General features: G+C 40.3%; 1 protein-coding gene across 6 annotated transcripts in view; it reads left to right on the top strand.

Annotated features, from left to right (window-relative positions):
- Window positions 1–15,780, top strand: part of VPS13D (vacuolar protein sorting 13 homolog D) — a 197,564-nt gene extending 181,784 nt beyond the window's left edge. For 4 of the 6 annotated variants that reach the window (XR_012155549.2, XR_012155551.2, XR_012155552.2 and 1 more), the window contains exons 68-71: window positions 2,297–2,428; window positions 9,672–9,912; window positions 11,100–14,120; window positions 15,293–15,780. Coding sequence is in view for 2 of the 6 variants with exons in the window: in XM_073316656.2 (XP_073172757.2) it covers window positions 2,297–2,428; window positions 9,672–9,912; window positions 11,100–11,231 (505 nt within the window). In the remaining 4 variants the exon portion in view is untranslated. The other 2 variants (XM_073316656.2, XM_073316658.2) reach the window with 2 other exon arrangements.
- Window positions 15,781–20,430: the final 4,650 nt, after the last annotated feature.

Raw genomic sequence — 20,430 nt, 5'->3', positions numbered from 1 at the left:
CTTTTAGGATTGTGGATTCTTTTCTTGATCTGAATTTTTGCAATTGTAAGTCTCTGGAAGGATGAGAGAGGCTGTACAGACTTGGGAAGCAGATAACATAAGACAATAACCAATTTGTACCCATTTTGTAATCGCTAATCTTCTCTTTCATATTCAACAATTCATTTTGTTTTGTAAAGTTGTGAAAACCTGCCTGTAAGTGTGTGGGTACAGGGTGTTAGAGCTGGGCCTTTAAAGATGTCGAGAACATGGTGCATGGAGAGAAGGAAAATTCACACAAGTAAGGTCCACAAGTAAAATGTTCTGAGAAGCTGATGGATATGTCGTGATTTCTGCTTAAACCTTTTATTTATTTAAGTTCTTTGGTTACAAACTAGCCTCCTTCACAGTATATTCCAGCTGCCTGGAAATAGGAGCATGCAAGAATTTTGATAAATGGATTAAAGTGCTGTCTAGTTTTACTTCTAAGTACCTGTCCCTTATGAAATGCTGTTTTATTACTTTACACCTTTTGTAATTCATCCCTGCACCCACCTCCAACACCAGCACGAGGGGGAATATTTTATCTTTTTTTCTGCAGTGCAGGAAAGACCACTGATGGGCACTAGTTAGCTACAGGTTTCTAAACCACATACAACACAGCAGTTCCTAGGTAAATTAGATACAGCAATGTTTTTAGACAGCTACTAATAACAAAACTGTGGGAATGTCAGCTAGCTGTAGAGGCAACACTGGAAATTTTTAAGGATGACAGTTGTGGCTACATTATACATTTGAGACATTTCAGGTTGCCATTTTGTATGCTCCTTCCGATGTTTGAATAGTACATCCTACAAATCTGACGTCTATCCTCTCTTTACCAGCACTTATTATTCCACCATTGCAGGTGCAGACTTAAAAGAATAGCTCAGAGGTAAAAATAAACAAACACAGCCTTCTACACGAGTCCATGGCATTTATGACAGTAGCCTGTTCTCTGCATTCCAAGGGACTGGGAAAGGGAGGTTTCCATTTCTTACTTCCACTGAGCCAGCTGAACGATACCGTGCCACGGAGGCTACAAGAAAATAAAGCACTGGAAGCAGCAATAGTCAAAGTGCTTAAAGTGAATTTAGTCACAATAAGTGACTCAATAAATAGACAGTTACGGCAAATAAAGCCATGAATCAAGTCAAAGGCAGCACATGAGGGACATATAGAAGATGACTTTTACTAGTAGCTGTAGCCAAGAAGAGTAGAGGCAGTAAAAATATAGTTTGCCATGATTAGAGTTAGTAGGCAGGGATGCCAAAAACCCAGAGGAAAGCAGAGTTTAAAAGTGTGTCTGTGTGTGTGTATGGGGATAGGGTTGATGAAAAGGAAAAGCACTAAAGAAGTAACAAGACTCCAGAGAAAACATCTGCAACAAGCAAAACTTAGCGGGCAAGTACTCTTGTGTGCTGTTGCCAAGCAGCTTAAAAAGTAAACTAATTGTTGTGGGATTTTCCCCCTCGTCAGATCAAAAGGACAACAGCCATTCATTCTGCAGTGTCTGTAGAGAACATTAAGCGGGGAAGTAGGGTTCAATAATCAAAAATACTGGGTTCGGCTGTCAGTAGCCTCTTGAAAAATTAATAGCACTCGCTTGAAAGAGAGCTCTGAACAGCAGGCAGCAGTCTCCAAGTGGTGGGATTGGGAAGAGGCAAAGAAAGAAGCAGGGGTAGGTATTCTGCAGCACAATTCTCCGCATGGTGATGGTGTCCAAAGGTTTAAAAGCATCCAGGATTTTTTTAAGTAAAGATTCACTATAGTACTGATGCAGATACCAGTGGGTCGAGCGTGAACATGTGCAGCGTACTTGTGGGTGTCTGTTACTTTTCAACTTATTGCCATCTTGTCCATCGACATGCAAGCTTCTACAACAAATGCAATAACTATATAGATACATCACACATGGATTCCTGTTTCTGGAAAAAAGGGTAAAAACCTTATGTAGTAATACATATTTTTATTAAAAATTTGCAGGCCGTTGTGCTTCACAGTGCTTTTCCACATCAATTTCACCTGCTTTCTTTTCAATTTCAAACCAGATTTCAATGGAAAATTGCAAAAAAGAAGCATAGAGATCTGTATCTACTAGAGAGACGCCCAGATAAAATAATATTGTATTTATACAAAGCAGATACCAACAGAGATCTAAAAACTTAATGGCTTTTTCATGCCAAACCTTGCTTATAATATGACTTCTTATATGGAGTAAAGTTTCCAAGGGAAACTTAAGTCACATTAAATCAGTTAATGTGTGTTTTGTATGTAGGACGCAGGCCGAGAGAGTGAGAAAGCCACGCTGTTGTAGAGGCCCTCAAGGACTATTGCCCCGGTATTCAGAAAGCCAGGCAGAAGGACAGGAGCAGCTATTCAAGCTGACAGACAACATCCAAGATGAGTTGTAAGTACTAACCCAGCAACTGCTGTGTTATAATATAATCATTATATGAAAATACATTGTGTCTTTGTAATAGCCACTAAAAGCTTTTTTTATCCACGTCACCTATTTCTCTTGTTTTTGATTTCTGGAGGATATTTTTGGTGTTTGAGAACTTCCATCATCCCCTCCCTTCCAAGTGTGTTCACATGGTTTATAAATATTGTTTGATGTAGCCTCACAAAACCCTAATAAGTTAACTCATTGTCATTATCTCGGTTTCACAGATAAGGAAAATTGAGGCAATAAGATATTAAGTAATTAGTCCAAGGTGAGTGTCTGTTTATGACAGACTCAAGATTAGAACCCATATCTCTTGATGTCAAGTCCTTTCCTCAATTACATGGCCAGGCTCTCTCCCTCCGCTCCCCCCCCCCCCCCATTTATGAAGAAGGAATCTGAGCAGTTAGGTTTCTAAATGGTGTAGCAGTCTTGTTTAACTGCATGTTATCAGTCTCATTACTCTCATTTTGCTTTGAAAGAATAAAACAGTAACATTTTCCAAGAAGGTGAGGTTCTAGAGAAATTATATCATTTGACATCTGGCCTTGTGCCTCAGGGTATCTAATTTGGTGGTACCATGACCTTCCCTGCCCTCTCAATTTTTGCATTCTTCCTACTACTATTCAAGTTGGGGGTCTAAGAGATTTGACAGCTGCTCTCCAGGAGCTGTGTGCGCACCAGGGTTTTCTTGTTGGCTGTGCACTAGAGATCACTGTGTCTCTCGTGGCAAGTTCTGTTGTTGCAGTGGCTCTGAAACACACACACTCCGTGGACAGATTTTCCACTGCCAGGGGCCATAATCTGGCTTCTGCTGGGAGAAAACTGGGAAAAATTTGAGCCCTGAGAGTTAAATTTTTTTTATAGAGATTTTCCAAATAAGACTTTTATGAGTGAGGGAAGGGGGTGTGTGCGTGCGCTACTAAATGAGTAAGTACATCAGTGAAATTATCAAAAATGTCTAACACAATTTCAGCTGTTGTATTGCTCATTCACTGTGACTTTCACCAACAGGAATATCACTCAACAAGAAAACGGTATCTCTTGTCATGGAAAACCAGTACAAAATTGTGCCTCTGACTTTTATCCTAGTATTGTAATTAAAACCAGATTTAAAGACCTGATTATTTGCATATTTTCCTTCAAAGTTTAATCCATAAAAGGGGGACATGGGTATAATACCTTGCTCTACTGTTCTAACTAAATGTTTCCACATTTTTTTCCAGTTAGGCTCACTGTTTCACTTCTGGAAAATATTGTGTAATTACTTCCTGATGTAGTTAAAGCCCCACAAATTCTCCAGAGATCTGGTTGCTTCTACTTTGTTCTACTGGATTGTGTTTCATTTAATTTTTCATTTTCTTTTATTTATTTGATTTTTTAAATCACAGAAATGTAGGAATATAGAAAAAAACAAAAGTAATATCTTAGTTTTCAGCTCTTCTGTTGAAACTTTAAGCACAAGAGGAGAGGATGTATGTTGTTGACAAAAGAAAACGCATGATGATGTGTGACTCAAACTTGGAACAAAATGTAAGGTTTAACTACAAATTTGCTAAAATATCAGTGCTTCACCAGGAAATCACTGCCCTTGGTTTCCATACCTCCGTTCCTCAAAATACATCCCTGACACCTTGAAGGAAAATTGATTAAGATTAAATCTGGCCTGTTGTAGAAAGCATAATAGAAATTAATCATCCAGTTTTCTGAAGTGCTGGGCCTGAGAACCTCAATGAACTCAAGGGAGCTCCATATGCTGAGCACATCTGAAGATCGGGGCTTAAATATTCAGTGAACTACAGCAAGAAAAAATAATTTCCTTTTATTGTCTGTTGGCAAGACTATTGTCTAAACTAAAGCAATTTGGTGGGATTTTTTCCCCTCTTTAAAATAATTTGATTTATGGAATGTAACTGTAATTGATCAAGAGAAACTGATAAAATGAAAGGTTTCAGAGTAGCAGTTGTGTTAGTCTGTATGCGCAAAAAGAAGAGGAGTACTTGTGGCACCTTAGAGACTAACAAATTTATTTGAGCATAAGCTTTGGTGAGCTACAGCTCACTTCATCGGATGCATACAGTGGATAATCAATTCAGTAGAGATAATCAAGGTGGGCCATTTCCAGCAGTTGACAAGAACGTCTGAGGAACAGTGGGGGGGGGAAGGGGGGAATAAACATGGGGCAATAGTTTTACTTTGTGTAATGACTCCCAGTCTTTATTCAAGCCTAAGTTAATTGTATCCAGTTAGCAAATCACTACAAAAGGTTCCCCCTTCCTCCCCGCGCCCCCCCCCCCCCCCCCCCGTTCTTCTGCTGGTAATAGCTCACCTTACCTGATCTCTCTCATTACAGTGTGTATGGTAACACCCATTGTTTCATGTTCTCTGTGTATATTTCTCCCCACTGTATTTTCCACTGAATGCATCCGATGAAGTGAGCTGTAGCTCACCAAAGCTTATGCTCAGATAAATTTTAGTCTCTAAGGTGCCACAAGTCCTTTTCTTTTTGCGGATATAGACTAACACGGCTGCTACTCTGAAACCAGTGATATAATAGTTTCTCATAGGGTGGGCCACATTTTAATAGAGGTTGTCTCATGATTATCTCCCCATGCCTTAGCAATTACACAGACCACCTCCTTTCCCATCTGAAATTTCATAACTTCTCTGTGGCAATTTCTTACGTAGAATAATAATACTACGAATTTGTCTGTCTATTACTTCTTTTAATGCAGTTTAGCAGCTGGGAACAAGGAAAACCAAAACCATTTGGCTAGTAAATTCTCTGTGGACCATCATTGGTCTATGAACCACAGTTTGGAAACTTCTGACTGAAGCCAGAGCACCTGACTGTGCCTCAGTTTACCTGTCTCTAAAATGGGTATAAAACATAGTACCTGTTTTGTCACAGTACTGTGTTGTGAGGAGAAATCCGTGTTCTGCCAGTCTCTAATATCTGTTTAAGTCTCCAGTATCAACTTAAAATTAAAATTCCCATCATACTCCTCAGAAAATAATGAGACAACTCTACTGTCTTAGCTGTGTTGTCCTCTTAAAAAACGAGATATGTAAATGTTTAACCATCTAAGGCTGTGAGAGCTACTGCTGTTGAACAGTATAGTACCGTGGTGGGCACCCTGCGGCCCACAGGCCACACGCGGCCTGTCAGGGTAATCCACTGGTGGGCCGCGAGACAGTTAGTTTACATTGATCATCCACAGGCACCCACCACTCGTATTGTAGTATAGCAGATAAATTAAAGTTGGGATTGTTAACTAGAAATAGTAAGTCAAACAAGCATCTGAGAAGTATGTTATCAGTTGGGCCCTGGGAACAGCAACATATAAACTGACACATAAACTGTTTATTTTATTTCATAACTGAATTGAGAGGCACTAGATCAGGGGAGACAGTTGTGTTTTTTAAAAAAAAGAAGTTTGTCAAGCACAGAGTGTTAAGAATAGAATGGCCTATGCATATATTACATAGTACTAAAGCAAGATGGATTTAATTTGATAACCTTTATTTTAATCAGACTAGTTTCAAAGGCCTTTACCTGTCTTCTAAATGGCACACCTGTAGTCCAAACAGTAGAATAGATACATATGATAACTAATGCAGTTAGTGTTTGAAACATTAAGAGCATAAAAAATCATTAACAAAAACAAACAAACCCTAAAGACAAGGTGTGGTGAGACTTCTCCTTAATTGTGCCATCTGGGTTTACAATGACAAGAGGCTCTATGAATTATCATGATTAGGTGAGACAAAGGCATGAGGGGAAAAGACAAAGAGTTAAGTGTACAATACAGAAGAACCCTCCTGGAGTAAGCTAGTAATAAAAAGAATTCGTTGAAGATTATTGGCATGATTCTTTTAATCAAAAACCGATGGTATTATTATTTGTGTTACCATAGCAGCTAGGAGCCCTAGTCATTTTATTGAGGGGTGAGGAGAAATCTGATTAACTGACCCTGCTGGATGTTTTGGTATTAAAATCCTATTTGATAACCAGTGGTTCAGTCAGATGTAGATTGGTATATTGCACAAAATGCTTCTCAAATGGTCGAGCTGATGAAAGTTTCGCAGCCAACAACTAAAGCTGATTAGTAACTGGATTTTCTGTTTCATGAAAGATTTTGAAATTTTGAAATGTTTTGCACTTTGTAGTAGGAAAAAAAATTTATCAGAATTTTTCCCAGAACAGCTGCCTGATTCCCTGGACACCAGGAGGGCATCACTGGGGAGCCAGACAGGCTGGGAATCCTCCACCTCGGTCCCTGGCTGTCTGTGGCAGCCTGCCAGATGAGCGGCCAGGGAGCCAGAGTTTGCCCAGCAGACTATCTCAGAGTCAGGGACCATGGAAGCCCTGGGAGCTCGGGCTGCCAGCGAGCTTGGGTGCCAGGGACTCCCAGGCTCTTGGCTCCCTGTCAGTCCATGTTGACAAGGAGCTGGGAGTTCTGGTTCCCTAGTAGGCTGCTGAGGAACCAGCAACCAGGTTTCAAAACCTGAGTAGCAGGCAGGGTTCCATGAGAAATCTGCCTGGTTTCTACCGGAATGTCATCAAAATCGACATGTTCCTGCGGAACGTTTCAATTCCGATGAATTGGCATTTTCCATACAAAAATTTCCACCCAGTTCTACCAATAACATTTATCAGACATTCAGGAACTCCTTCTACTGGCTGTGCCCTACAACCCCTTTGGTATTTCTCTCCTTACACTGAAGTCTGTGAAAGAAGATCTTCCAAGAACATGTAACTGTGACTTTCTCTGCATCTTCCTGCCGCTGCACATAATGGCAAGAGCTGCTTATTTGCTGGATCCTGTCCTGCAACGCTCCTTATGATCTGTGTCCCACTTTCCACTGCCATTAACAATTAACAAGACCTCTTAGCCTAGCCAAGCAACCTCCCAGCAGTGGGCTGCAATGAAAAGTGCCCAGTAAACAACTGCAGTTTTCACTTTTTAGTTTTAATATTGTGGATCTGTAATATGCCCTGCAAGTTGTCAGCTCAGAGGCAAATGCTTTCAACGATTCTCTCTTTATTTCTGTATTGGTGCAAAGGAGAAAGATTGGGGAGAGGGATTATGAAACAGTTAGGCAGACTTGCTGTATAAGCTATTACCAGCAGGAGAGTAGGGTGGGGGGAGAGAAAACCTTTTGTAGTGATAAACACCGATTTTTTTCATGGTTTGTGTGTATAAAAACATCTTCTGTATTTTCCACAGTATGCATCCGATGAAGTGAGCTGTAGCTCACGAAAGCTTATGCTCAAATAAATTGGTTAGTCTCTAAGGTGCCACAAGTACTCCTTTTCTTTTTGCGAATATAGACTAACATGGCTGTTACTCTGATACCAGCTTAGAAAACAGCATGTGGTTGTCGCATGTTGGCACACAGTTCGGATCTGCAGAAACACTGACTGCAGAGAACACTTAGTTGGTAAGGAAAATAGGACAGGTAACACAAAGTTGTCCGTTTCATTTGGATAGCAACTCTGAAAAATTTCAATAGACCTCTCAAGCTGTGACCATTTGGAAGAGGAAGATTTAAAAATAACATAGTGAGAATGTTAATTGTTGCTATGCAAAATAATTTTCAAACTGCCTAATAATTGATCTAAAGGAGTAGAATCTCCTTCCTGCAGGCGTGTTTCATACACTAGTGAATTACTGACAGTGCAGGAATAACACTAATAATTCCATTTAGCACACTCATAGTGTGAATAGAGAAACTAAATACATATTTAAATTTGTAAAATATGCCATTAGTGTTCAGGCTTGTATGGTGACTCAAAATGTTGTGTATATATAAAATATTTCACCTTTGAATTCTCTTTGTTTTTACATTGATCTTTTTCAGACGGTATAATTCTCTAAATCTCCTTAATTCACCCTATACTCCCTCCCATATTCATCACTCAAACTAACTAATCTCCCTGGGAAACCCTCCTGCTTGCTGCTTAACCTCTCACCCCCAATGTTAAACAGCTAATTTCTCTTCTCTAGCTACTGGTCAGGCAGCAGGTTAACATTGTTTTTGTTTGTTTGTTTTAAAGAAAAAAAAGTGAAGCATTGTAGTTTGTAATGTATCATGAGAGACATCAGAGTAGATTTACAAACAATTTCAATTTAAAGAATGAATGCATCCGATGAAGTGAGCTGTAGCTCATAAAAGCTAATGCTCAAATAAATTTGTTAGTCTCTAAGGTGCCACAAGTCCTCCTTTTCTTTTTACGGATACAGACTAACACGGCTGCTACTCTGAAATTTAAAGAATGTGTCAGCAATAAAATTGGCTTTAAATAAACAAACAAAAACACCCCGACTACGTCTCTGTGCTGGGGAAATTTGTTGTGTGGTTTGAAAGGTAGAGTAGTGACTCAGTCAAACTCCCCACTGAACAATATTTATTAATAGAATGATCCCAGCCACCTATGTCATGGGGTGATTGCATCTCGACCTTTTCCTCTCTTCTCTTATTCCTCTCCTACTGACATAAATATAAAAAAAATCATACCCCTAACCAACAAAGTGATGGCAGTAAAACTTGGTATGCTATCATGCTATCTCACTGCCTTGCTTTCTTATCTTTCTATTCCCTATCACTTCTAACTCTCTGCCTTTCTTTGGTGTTTGAGTGAGACTGTGGTATTCCCAATGTTTTGTTTGATCTAGAGTTAACCCTGTAACTCTGCCTATCTTGCATAATGACAGGTTTCAGAGTAGCAGCCGTGTTAGTCTATTTGCAAAAAGAACAGGAGGGCTTGTGGCACCTTAGAGACTAACCAATTTATTTGAGCATGAGCTTTCGTGAAGTGAGCTGTAGCTCACGAAAGCTTATGCTCAAATATATTGGTTAGTCTCTAACGTGCCACAAGTACTTCTGTTCTTTCTGCCTATCTTGTAGCCCTAATCTCCAAAGCTAGAAAGGCTACAAAATGGGCACTTTAATATTAATATTACACTTATTGTGCAAGGGTGATGGTTTGAGGCACACTTCAGTTTATTTTTGATGAACTAATAAAAACATTTGAATCCTAAGGTCACAGCGCTCTCTCTGCTGCAGTTCATTTTCCTGGTAGGTTTTCAGAGGTCACACAGAGAGTAGCAAGTACAAGAACAGAATAGTCTCCCTCCCAGCTCAGTGTTTTACAAATGAGACGATGTAAAAAACCACTGACTTATCTTTCCGGTTTTTGCAGTTTCATAGCAGTGGAGAACACAGACAGCTATTGTGTTCTCATTTCATCCAAAGCTGTTTATTTCCTGAAGAGTGGGGATTATGTAGACAGAGAGGCCATCTTCTTGGAAGTCAAATACGATCATCTCTACCACTGCCTCATTTCAAAGGACCATGGGAAGGTCTATGTGCAGCTGACCAAGAAAGCTGTCAGTACAAGTAGCGGTGTAGCAATGCCAGGCCCATCACAGCAGAGACCTATGGTGAGGACCCAGCACTTACTCTTCTGTTCATATTGTGGTTTTGTGCTCTCTATATTGCAATAGTCCAGTGCTTTGGCACCCTTGGTATACTGTCTTCTGTGCCATTGAATTATAACAATGCCATTCAGCTGACAGCGAAAGTAGACATTGTAGTCTTTTTTTTTTAATGGTGTTTTGCCTATCTGTGAGGGAGGCCTGGGTGCAGAAGTACTTTTCTGTAAACTTGGGAGAAAGATCAAGGGAAATTCCAGAGCTCCCTGAATAAGGGAAGGTATCACTGACATATATGGACTGTTCCACTTCCTGAGGACAAGAAATCCAATCAGAATGATAGGCGGGGCATTACCCAGGATGATATTACTAGGGGCGGAATCTAATTTAAAAAAAAAAACAAATTCAGAAGCCTGACCCAGTATTTGTTAGTTGAATGGAATAGCCATCAGGCTGTTTTACAGTGTTATGTCTGTGCTTTCTCACCTTGTAGTAGCAAAATATTCTCTCCAAACTCATGATATCTATTCCCTGTGTATAGTAAATTTAATCTTTGTAATGTAGATAGATCAAATATAGTAGAGCTCTCAGTTCTAAAGCAACTGGAGTTTGTACACTTACTAATGTAAGTATTAAAGTAGCACCTAGAGACGTGAACAGAGATCCGTGCCCCGTAAGAGGTTGACCATGCCCCAAAGCACTTACATTCTAAATAGAAAAAACACAGAAAAGATAAGAGGGGTAAAATGACTGGCCCCAAAGTACTTGTATGGCCCATCCCTCTCCTTCCAATAAAAATAACATACCTAATATCTCTAGTTGTCTGCCTGTCTGTTTCTTTGAGCCAAGGTCCATGTAAATAATTAAAATACTGTTTATCAGAGTATTTCAGAACCCTTTTACAAACATTAATTCACTCAACTTCAGCACTAAGCTAGGTAAGGAAATCTCTACTTCAGAGATAGGGAAAATAACGAGTAAGTGGCACACCTAAGAACAGAAACGGAGTCCCAATTTCTAGTTTTCTACTTAACACTAGATAGGACTACCCCTTAAAGTAACCAGCCTGGTCGTTGCAGTTAGATAACTGCAGGTAGTTACTTTAAGTGGATATTTTTATTTCTCTTCACAGTGGTATTACATTTTCCCACTACTTTTAATACTTCTGTATGTGTAATAAACTTTTATTTGTGCAGGTCCATGTGAAGTCTGAAGTCTTAGCAGTAAAGTTATCTCAAGAAATAAACTATGCAAAGAGCCTTTATTATGAGCAACAACTTATGCTAAGACTCAGTGAAAACCAAGAAGAATTGGAGGTGGACTCCTGAAACCATCCGACTTACTGCCAGACCGAATTTCCCTAACACCATTGCAAGTACTAATCCAGGGGATAAGGGTATTCTGTCTCCAAAATGAAAGAACAAAAATGGGTTGGTGGAAAGTGTATTCTGTAATTGAAGAACCCAGTGCACTGGAAACAAATGAATGCAATTAGAGTCTTTGCTGTATGAGATTATTTAGTTTGAGAGAACAATTTTTTTTAAAAGTGTTTATTGAATAACAAGACATTTGAAATGTTATGGGGGAAGTTCTGTATTTTGATAATATGTATATATGTACAACTGTTTGATGTAAATAAGGAAGTACAAACTAGTTTGTGGGTCTGTATAAAGGTCTGTTTACTGTAAAAAAAAATTAAAGAAAAGTTCTATTGAGTCATATTGCACTAATTGAAACTGTACATTCTCTCGAGAAAGCTATTCTTAAGAGTGGAGGAATGTAGATGTAATATAAAGACATTCATTTGTCTTCTGTGGAGTTGGGGTCCAGAACACAGAAGACCTGTACTGGTTAAAGAATCTTACCATAAGAGTGCACTTTGTCGATATTCAGGACCCTGGGTGCAATTGAAAGCAGATGCATAAAGTGCTCTGCCAGAAGTTCACTTCATTTTTTTTACACCAGATTCATAATGCTTTTGTGAATTTGTTCACTGGAGTAGAGTGGTAGGGCTTACTGGTTCACATAGTTTAACAGCAATCTTCAGTACTAAACAGAGAGATCATTTTTTGCAAAATGATTGTTTAGTTTTCAGAAAAATAACCACACCCTGTTCAGAGCTGTATTGAAGACAGATATAATCCAGTTGCTGGCACATTGGCAATATATTTTAAAAGGACAATACTTGAAATCTTAATTTACTGGTTTTACACACACTTCCTCCACCCTTTGATTTAATAAGTGTGATTTAATAAGTTAGTTTGTTATTGTAGGGTTGCTCATAAGTGTTAGGCTGCTGGCACGGATTTGGGTTGATTTGAAAAATCACTGTACCATTTGTTTTGGAATCGTAAAAAATGCATCTCCTAATTAAACTATTTTAATAGATACAGTATTGAGAGGCAGAGGTACTTTACGTCAAATGTTGGACTCATTAACCTTGACAGTGTTCCTTTACCAAAAGCAGAGTGTGATCTCATAGACATAGACTTGGAGGAAAGATGGTGGCTTGTCCCGTAACTCAAAGAAACTAGGAAAATTGACTTTATCTGTAATGGAGTTAAGTCTTATTTTGTAAGTTTTTTCAATTAAAAAAATATAAGGAATATCTTGCTGTTTACTTTTTTTTAATGGTGCTATTGGGCACTTTGTCTCTCTGAAAGTGGTTTACAATTGCAATGACTTCCTGCCTGCAACATGGCATCTGCTGTGTAAGTTTCATCATGGGGTATGCTATTGCCACAAAATTACTGAGTAACATGTTGCGGATTTCAGCAGGTTTTCCAAACATGCATACTTTTTTGTAAACTTTTGATTAGAAATAAGCAGAGGTCCATTAAAGTTTTACTCTTGAATTCACTTATTTGTCACGTTCTTAAATAAAGGCACACCATAAGGGTATTTTTAAATTTAAGGCTAGAGTAAAACAATTTGTAATGCTTGTAATACGTGAAAGGTAGAGGTTCAATGTATAAAGAGAAGCTGTGATGATCAGTTAATGTGTGTGGTCTAAGTGGTTAGAATTTGAAATCCATAAAGGTCCATTACACAAACTAAACTGAATGCTTCACTTTTGGTGTACATTTCTCTGCATATTGTATTTTTAAAGTAGGTTTTAGCAGTTCAGCCTGTGCATTGGCTCAATATTGCTTTAGGCTCACTGCTACTGTCCCATATAAAATTCATACTTGTTGCAGTGAGCATCTAGCTATTCAAGCTGGAAGGATTTTGTGGGAAGCAGCTAATCATATTGGATCACGCACAATCTAAAATAAGAAATAAATGTTGACAGTTCCCATCTTCATGCCAGTTCAGTGGCAAGAATCAAGTTACTACATGATGATTCATATATTGTTGAGCAGATATGTATTGGTAACTTAAAAAGCAAGAGACACCAACAGCTAAAAAGGTTGGTTACTGTACCCTGCATATAAATAGTGGCTCCCTAGGCTCAAATAACTATTTCTGTTTTAGTTTCAGAAACTAAATAACTATTTACCTGTTTATGATGGTAATGGCCATCCAGTAAGCAATGCCTATCGTTCTGATGTTAAAAGATTGTAACCCACCAACTGGACATGAATACAGTGCATTGTATTTGGCTTTAAACCATTCTAAGACCTGTCACCTCATGCCTTTGAAACAGTGAAGAAAGTTCTTTTACGAGGCCAAATTGTGTCCTTATGGGAGCATCCACCCTACTGTTTGCAAAGGGAGTGACACACACATAACCGAAGGCAGTAATTTACCTCACTTAACAATCTTGTGCTCAGTGGGTTTGAACGTTAAATATGTACCTTAAGTGACAGAGTGCAAGTGACATGAAGTTTTGTCACCAGAACCCAACTATTTTTGTATTATTTCAGTAAGAACTCTTACTGTGTGCTTCCTTGTGTATCATAGAATCTCAGGGGTTGGAAGGGACCTCAGGAGGTCATCTAGTCCAACCCCCTGCTCAAAGCAGGACCAATCCCCAATTTTTGCCCCAGATCCCTAAATGGCCCACTCAAGGATTGAGCTCACAACCCTGGGTTTAGCAGGCCAATGCTCAAACCACTGAGCTATCCCTCCCCCGCTGTTACCGACACTCCTAACCCATTGCTAACGTAGCTTTCAAGTGATGTTTTCTTCTTCGCCCCCCTTAGAAGATTCATAACAATTCAAACCAGCTGGAAGCAAACAAGGAGGACCAGTTGCTGCATTTCTTTAATTATACGGTTAGTAAATGCTATCACCAGAGCTTGAGCACCAAGAGGAAAATCTTGCGTTCCACCTTATGACAGTTGAATATGAATATTTATCAACAACAGAACAAATAGCTTAGCAGCCCCATCCTGCTGCTAGTGATGGCAGTGGGATTACTGCAGCTGACGACAACAGTGAGAGCAGATTCAGGCTTTAAATGATGGGCTTTGCCTATAAATGCAGTTGAACACCCAACTCCCTCACCCCGGACCCTTTAATATTGTAAATCAATCGAACAGCTAGAGACTCTAACCTGTGAAAAACTCTGAAATTAGCTTGTGAAGAATACAGTAAGGGTGACACTGGGTTCTTCTTCCTTTCACTCTATTATCCTCATAAAACATGATGCATACAAGTTTGATGAGCAAACCAACAATTGCTTCAGGCTTAACATGAAATTGTTCATCACTGCCTTACGTATCCATCCACCTTTATTTGAAAAAAATAAATAAATTGCACATTTAACAAAGATGCAAATGCCACATTGGCTTTAACAGTTGTATAAAAACAATAACCCAACAGGTATCAGGGTAGCCGTGTTAGTCTGTAGCCACAAAAACAACAAGGAGCCCAGTGGCACCTTAAAGACTAACAGATTTATTTGGGCATAAGCTTCCGTGGGTTAAAAAACGCACTTCTTCAGATGCTGGAGTGAAAATTTTACAGATGCAGGCATTATTATCCATGAAGAGAAGGGAGTTGCCTTACAAGTGGAGAACCAGTGTTGACAGGGCCAATTCAATCAGGGTGGATGTAGTCCACTCCCAATAATTGAGGAGGAGGTATCAATACCAAGAGAGGGAAAGTTGCCTTTATACCACTAAAGATGCTCTGGTTCTCGATGTTCTCTATTTTCTCTTCAGTTGAAAATCGTACAGCGTGTTCTCTGCCCATCTAGAACACTTCATTTTCATTCTTGTTTGAGCAGCTAATGCTTCAGCAGTCGGAGAACATTTATAATACTGACTGTGAAAGGGTAAAGTTATTTCAAAATGATTCTGAGGATCTAAAATAAATATTTGGTTCTACACTGTGTAAACAATGTGATCCTAAACCTTTTAAGGCACTGTCTTGCCCTTTATTATGTTACTCCTATTGAAATATTCCTCCCACATATGGAATAAAAATGGTATCTGCCTTATAGAATCTGAGAGGGACGAGGTGTGAAGCACGCTTTCAGAAGTCTTAAAAGAGCAACACTCTGATGCAGAAACTACAGAACCTGAACCACCGAAAAAGAAAATCAACCTTCTGCTGGAATCTGACTCATGATGAAAATGAACTTGCTTCAGTCTGCACTGCTTTGGATGGTTATCAAGTAGAACCCGTTATCAGCCGGGGCACATGTCCTCTGGAATGGTGGTTGAAGCATGAAGGGACATATGAATCTTTAGTGCACATAAATATCTTGCAACACCGGCTACCACCGTGCCGTGTGAATGCCTGTTCTCACTTTCAGGTGGTGATATAAAAAAGAAGCGGGCAGCAGTATCTCCCCTAAATCTAAACAAACTTGTTTGTCTGAGCAATTGGCCGAACAAGAAGTTTAAGTTTTACATTTGTTTTATTTTTGAATTTAGTTATTTTTTTATACTTAATTCTACATTTGTAAGTTCAACTTTCAAGATAAAGAGAGTGCACTACAGTACTTGTATTAGGTGAATTGAAAAATACGATTTCTTTTATTTTTTACAGTGCAAATATTTGTAATCAAAAATAATATAAAGTGAGCACTGTACAATTTGTATTCTGTGTTGTAATTGAAATCAATACATTTGAAAATGTAGAAACCACAAAAATATTTAAATAAGTGGTATTCTATTATTCTTTAACTGTGTGATTAAGCGTGGTGAATTTTTTTAAGCTCTGTACGAAGATCCAGGAATGTGGCCTTTCCCAGCTGGGAGTTCTGCAGCCACTGCTCATTGTGCCAGACTCACATCACGATGCGATCCCAACAGTCAGCGCTCAATTCTCAGGCCTGGCAGAGCTGAGCCACCGCATGTGGTTGCTCAGTGAATGCCAGCAGCAACCTGGCCTTTTTATTCACTGTGTCCATCGTCATCCAGTCATTGTCCTCAAACGTTTCCTCTTCCACAGGACACCACTAGTTGCCGCAGGACTCACTGAAGTCCTGCACTTGCAGGAGCCTCCTATGCTCTGTTTAGCAATGCTCATTAGAATTGCACTAAACTCTGTAGGGTCCATGCTTCTGCCAGCGAGAAGGCAGAGACCGACAAGCAGCGCACAGGAGGGTGGGAATTTTTTTAAACCGCATGAAAATGGTGGGATGGACTAAGTGTTACGGGATGGAGAAAACGGCATTGTGAGAATTTGACCCCTTCCCATAGTTCCCAGAAATCCTTGGGTGAATTGCTGGCATCCCACAAAGCATCGTGAAAATGTCCCACAAGGCCTTGTAGTGAATGACCATGCAGGGCAGTCTGGGATACCTGCCATGGTGCATCACATCTTTCCATCACCGTAACCACTTGTGGTGAGCAGCCAAGGGTGTATGTGCCCTAGCGGTCGACAAAAGTCGGCAACTTAAGCCAATGTAATTTACAGTAACCAAACTTGGTAGTGTAGACGAGGCTTATGATAAAATAAAAATAAAAAGCAGCAGCTCTGTAATGAACCATGGTTGTTCTCTGGACCACGCCTGGGTTTGCGCTCTGGTGGATAGTGACAGAGTGTAGCATTAGTTATCGGCGAGGAGGCTTCATCGTATCCACTCATTATACTCCACTCCTGAACATAGCCATTGTATGAACCACATACCCCCATATCTCAGTGTCTGTACTTTGACCTGTTAAACTTTTACCCCCAATCGGGGAGCTTGCAGTTTATGTATTCCTTACGCCACCCGCTCCTAAACCGAATTTCGCACCCCTCGATAATCTGTACCTTATTCCCTGATAACCAGAAACTTCTATGCTTAAACTCTGTACCGTTTTGTTTTTACTTCAACATCATCTTACTAAAATTAGTTATCGGCGAGGAGGCTTGCCAAAAACATTTGAGTAAGTAACTCATTAACAATTGACAAGCCCTGAATAATAATGTAGCCATTTTCCTCGGTGGAGTTACAGCACTCTCATTAGTATAGAAGTAAAAATAATCTTGGAACTAGCTGTGCTTACGTAAGAAATGCCTATTCCATTATATACATTCTATTAATGATCTGTTCTACGGTTATGTCCTTACCTAGTGTGCTTTGACTCTAGTACCAGACGGCCCCTTTTGGAAACTGACACTCTATGGCCCAAGCCGTGTGCCCAGCACAAATAGTTCTCAGGATAAGAATAACCTTGCACCTCGTGCTTTTTCTGGTCTGACTCAAAAGTACTAAAAGGCCATGAGAGAAGTAAACAGCTTTCATGTGCGTTTATACTTTGGGTAAATGGACGGGTCACCCAAAGGACAAGGATTGTGTGTAGAAGCTATAGAACAATTGTTTCCAGAGGCTGAGCACGCAGGGAAAAATGGCCCCCTGAACACTGTGGCCACAAAGAGCTTTTTAACCAGAAAAAAAAAAGAAAACCAAGACAGCTATTTGTGAAACCCCCTTCCCTGCTGTCCCTGGAAGGCGGAGGCTACTGGAGTCTGTCTGATCTTTAATTGATCCCTTTTACACACACTGCTGGCAGCTGCTGTGCAAGCCTCTCCCAAAAAGCTCAAGCACAAACGTTTGCTTTGACCAGGGAGAGTCGCTCGCCGGAGCTAGAGTCTGTTACGGTCAGGCCCTTCCTGAATGCTACTTTGCCAGTGCTACAGGTGGTAGGTTAATGACATTGCGGGGACTGCCCTGTAGTTCTGAGGGGGTGGGGGGCAGAAAACCCACAGTTCTGTTTGCTTCGCCTACCAACCCTAACACAGGTAAACAGGCTTCGACTTTGCTCCTGATCAGTGAGCCCCCACTGGCACTTCTAAAGAGGCCTTGGAGAGCAAGCTACGGGTTACTTTTTCATTCCAATGGGCTCTGATACTTGCAAGAGGAATAGATGGGTATTCCAAGGCAATCTGCCCCTTTTATAAGCTCGGGGTGGAGAGGGAGCAGCCAATCCTATCCTGGAGAGAATCCAGCAGACAGGTGCTAGGAAGCAGCTGGGAAGCACCTCATGATTGGCCTGCACTCTCAGCTGGGCAATATAAAAGAGAACTCACCCCCGTGATGGGGGGGATTGAGGGTCATACTCTCTGCTCACCAGAAAGCAGACCCTGCAGAGCCCCCTGGGGCTGGAAAGGGCCCTTCCCAGTAGCTCCTGGAGGCCAGAGGTCCCCAGACTGATTCCCTAACCAGCCTGTTGTTTGTATTACTTTCTGCAGAGTTTTCTTTCTTTGCGAAGAGAATAGAGCCCTGCGGAAAGGGGCAGAAACCTAAGCTGGCTGTGGCTGACTCTCTATCCCCAGCTGGTGACTATGGCCACCAGCATGCACTGCACATCTAGTTTATTTAGCAATCAAAGCACTTGTGCCTTCCAGGAGCATTTGTAACCAGCCACATCAAAATAGTCAACCTCCTTCAGCCCAGAAATCAAAATCTTTAATGCAGCTACATGGGCAGCACCCATCTGCATGGCTACAAACCTATGGAGGCAGAGCTGTAAATAGCCTGGCTCACTACCTGCCTGGCCCAGCCCTGAAAAACCCCTCAGTGTATCTCTAGACCACATGCACTAGGAGCAATTTCTAAACATTAAGAAAGCACCGTAACATCCCTTCAGTGTAAACCGGTATCATTACACCCATTTTCAGATGGGTAAACTGAGAAACAGAAGATGGTTCAGTGTCTTGGTCAAGAGTTTATAAAATCAAGGGCAGCACCAGAAACCGGGCTCCTTCTTCCTGTTCTGTTTCTAGCCGCTAGACTTCCTCCGTTTTATCTACACAGAGCCTTAAACAGCAGCACTTAGCGAGGACAAAGTGAAAGCAGCCAGGAGGAGCCAGTGTGTGATCTATGTGTATTGGCAGCTAGAGTTAGAACAAGAGGGTTTCTGTCTCCTCTCGGGGATCACAAGTCAGTGTAGTCACTAGAAAGTTTAGTTTTTGCCAACTTCTGCCTGCCCACAACACTCGCCCCTTCCCTCGCTCCCTCTTCCATGAAAGAGGATCAAGGATCAGAATACACTGGCGACTGTGTTTTTTCCACAAAAATAATGTTATCCGCTCCTCTTACTTGTCTAAGGAAATCGGGGAAAAGACAAATGCCTTAAATTTACCAAGTTCTTCTTGAAAAGGAAGGGAAAAAAGCTTTCTCTGAAAGCGAGTGCATTTTTTAAATGGCTTTGCTGAATCAGCACAAGCTGCATTTGTTACTGAAGAAATAAGTTTCATTCTGAGCACTTTGCAACTGAAAACCATCCTTGGTGATTGCTAGGGAAGAGCAACAGAGCATTTCAGAGCTAAAGCTGGTAGCATCAATAGACTGAGGGAGGAAAAGACTCGGTTGAGTCTTGTTATACATGGACCATATCATCTTTATTAACAAAGAATACCAGATGTTTGAGGTACATTGATTTAAGAACAAACAAACCCTGAACTTTAGAGTAGGGTTGGATGGACTACAAAAATGTGAATGGTGATCCAGATTTCTCAACTGGCTACCTATGATGGGGATGACCCAGATTACTCCTCTTCGTTTAAGTTTCTTCACTGTGCAGTCTTCTGTTCAAACCAATTTGAACTAGTTTCCACAGTATGTTTGTGTGATTTGACCATGAACTGTTTTATGAAAATTTAGATCTCTCGCTTTCCCTTCATCTGCTAATCTAGAAAACAATTGAGTCTCTTGCAAGATTTATTCCTTAGGAGTGTGAATGGTTACAAAATCCTCTGACTGTCTAGTAATTCTCTTATTTGTTCAATTGGTTTTCTTGGGCTAGAAGAGAGCCTTACTGGACATAATTGTCAGGCTCACTCCTGGGTTTTTTTTGAAGATTAATACCTAGTGTGCTTGTCTCTAATCTTCCAGTACCTTTTGATTGCCTCATGACTCAAAACAATTCTTAATGAGCTACATTTCCTCGTGCTCTTAACATCCTATGATACATACCATCCAGGCTGACTGAGCTGCCTAAGTATATTCAAATTTTCATTCCCTTGCTCAATTTTTTTCATTGGTTTGTCTCTCTATTACTTCCCAATTGTCCAGATTTCTTTTATTTTTCTTGTTAGTCATAGATTATAAAGCCAGATGTGATCATCTAGTCTGATCTCCCAGATAACACAGGCCAAAGGAGTTGAGTATCTCAGTCATTATATAGTTCTTAATTTAATTCC

This window comes from Lepidochelys kempii, chromosome 18, assembly GCF_965140285.1.
Source record: "Lepidochelys kempii isolate rLepKem1 chromosome 18, rLepKem1.hap1, whole genome shotgun sequence".
Classification (NCBI taxonomy): domain Eukaryota; kingdom Metazoa; phylum Chordata; order Testudines; family Cheloniidae; genus Lepidochelys; species Lepidochelys kempii.
Note: the sequence above shows the minus strand (reverse complement) of the source record. Positions and strands in the feature narration are given on the sequence as shown.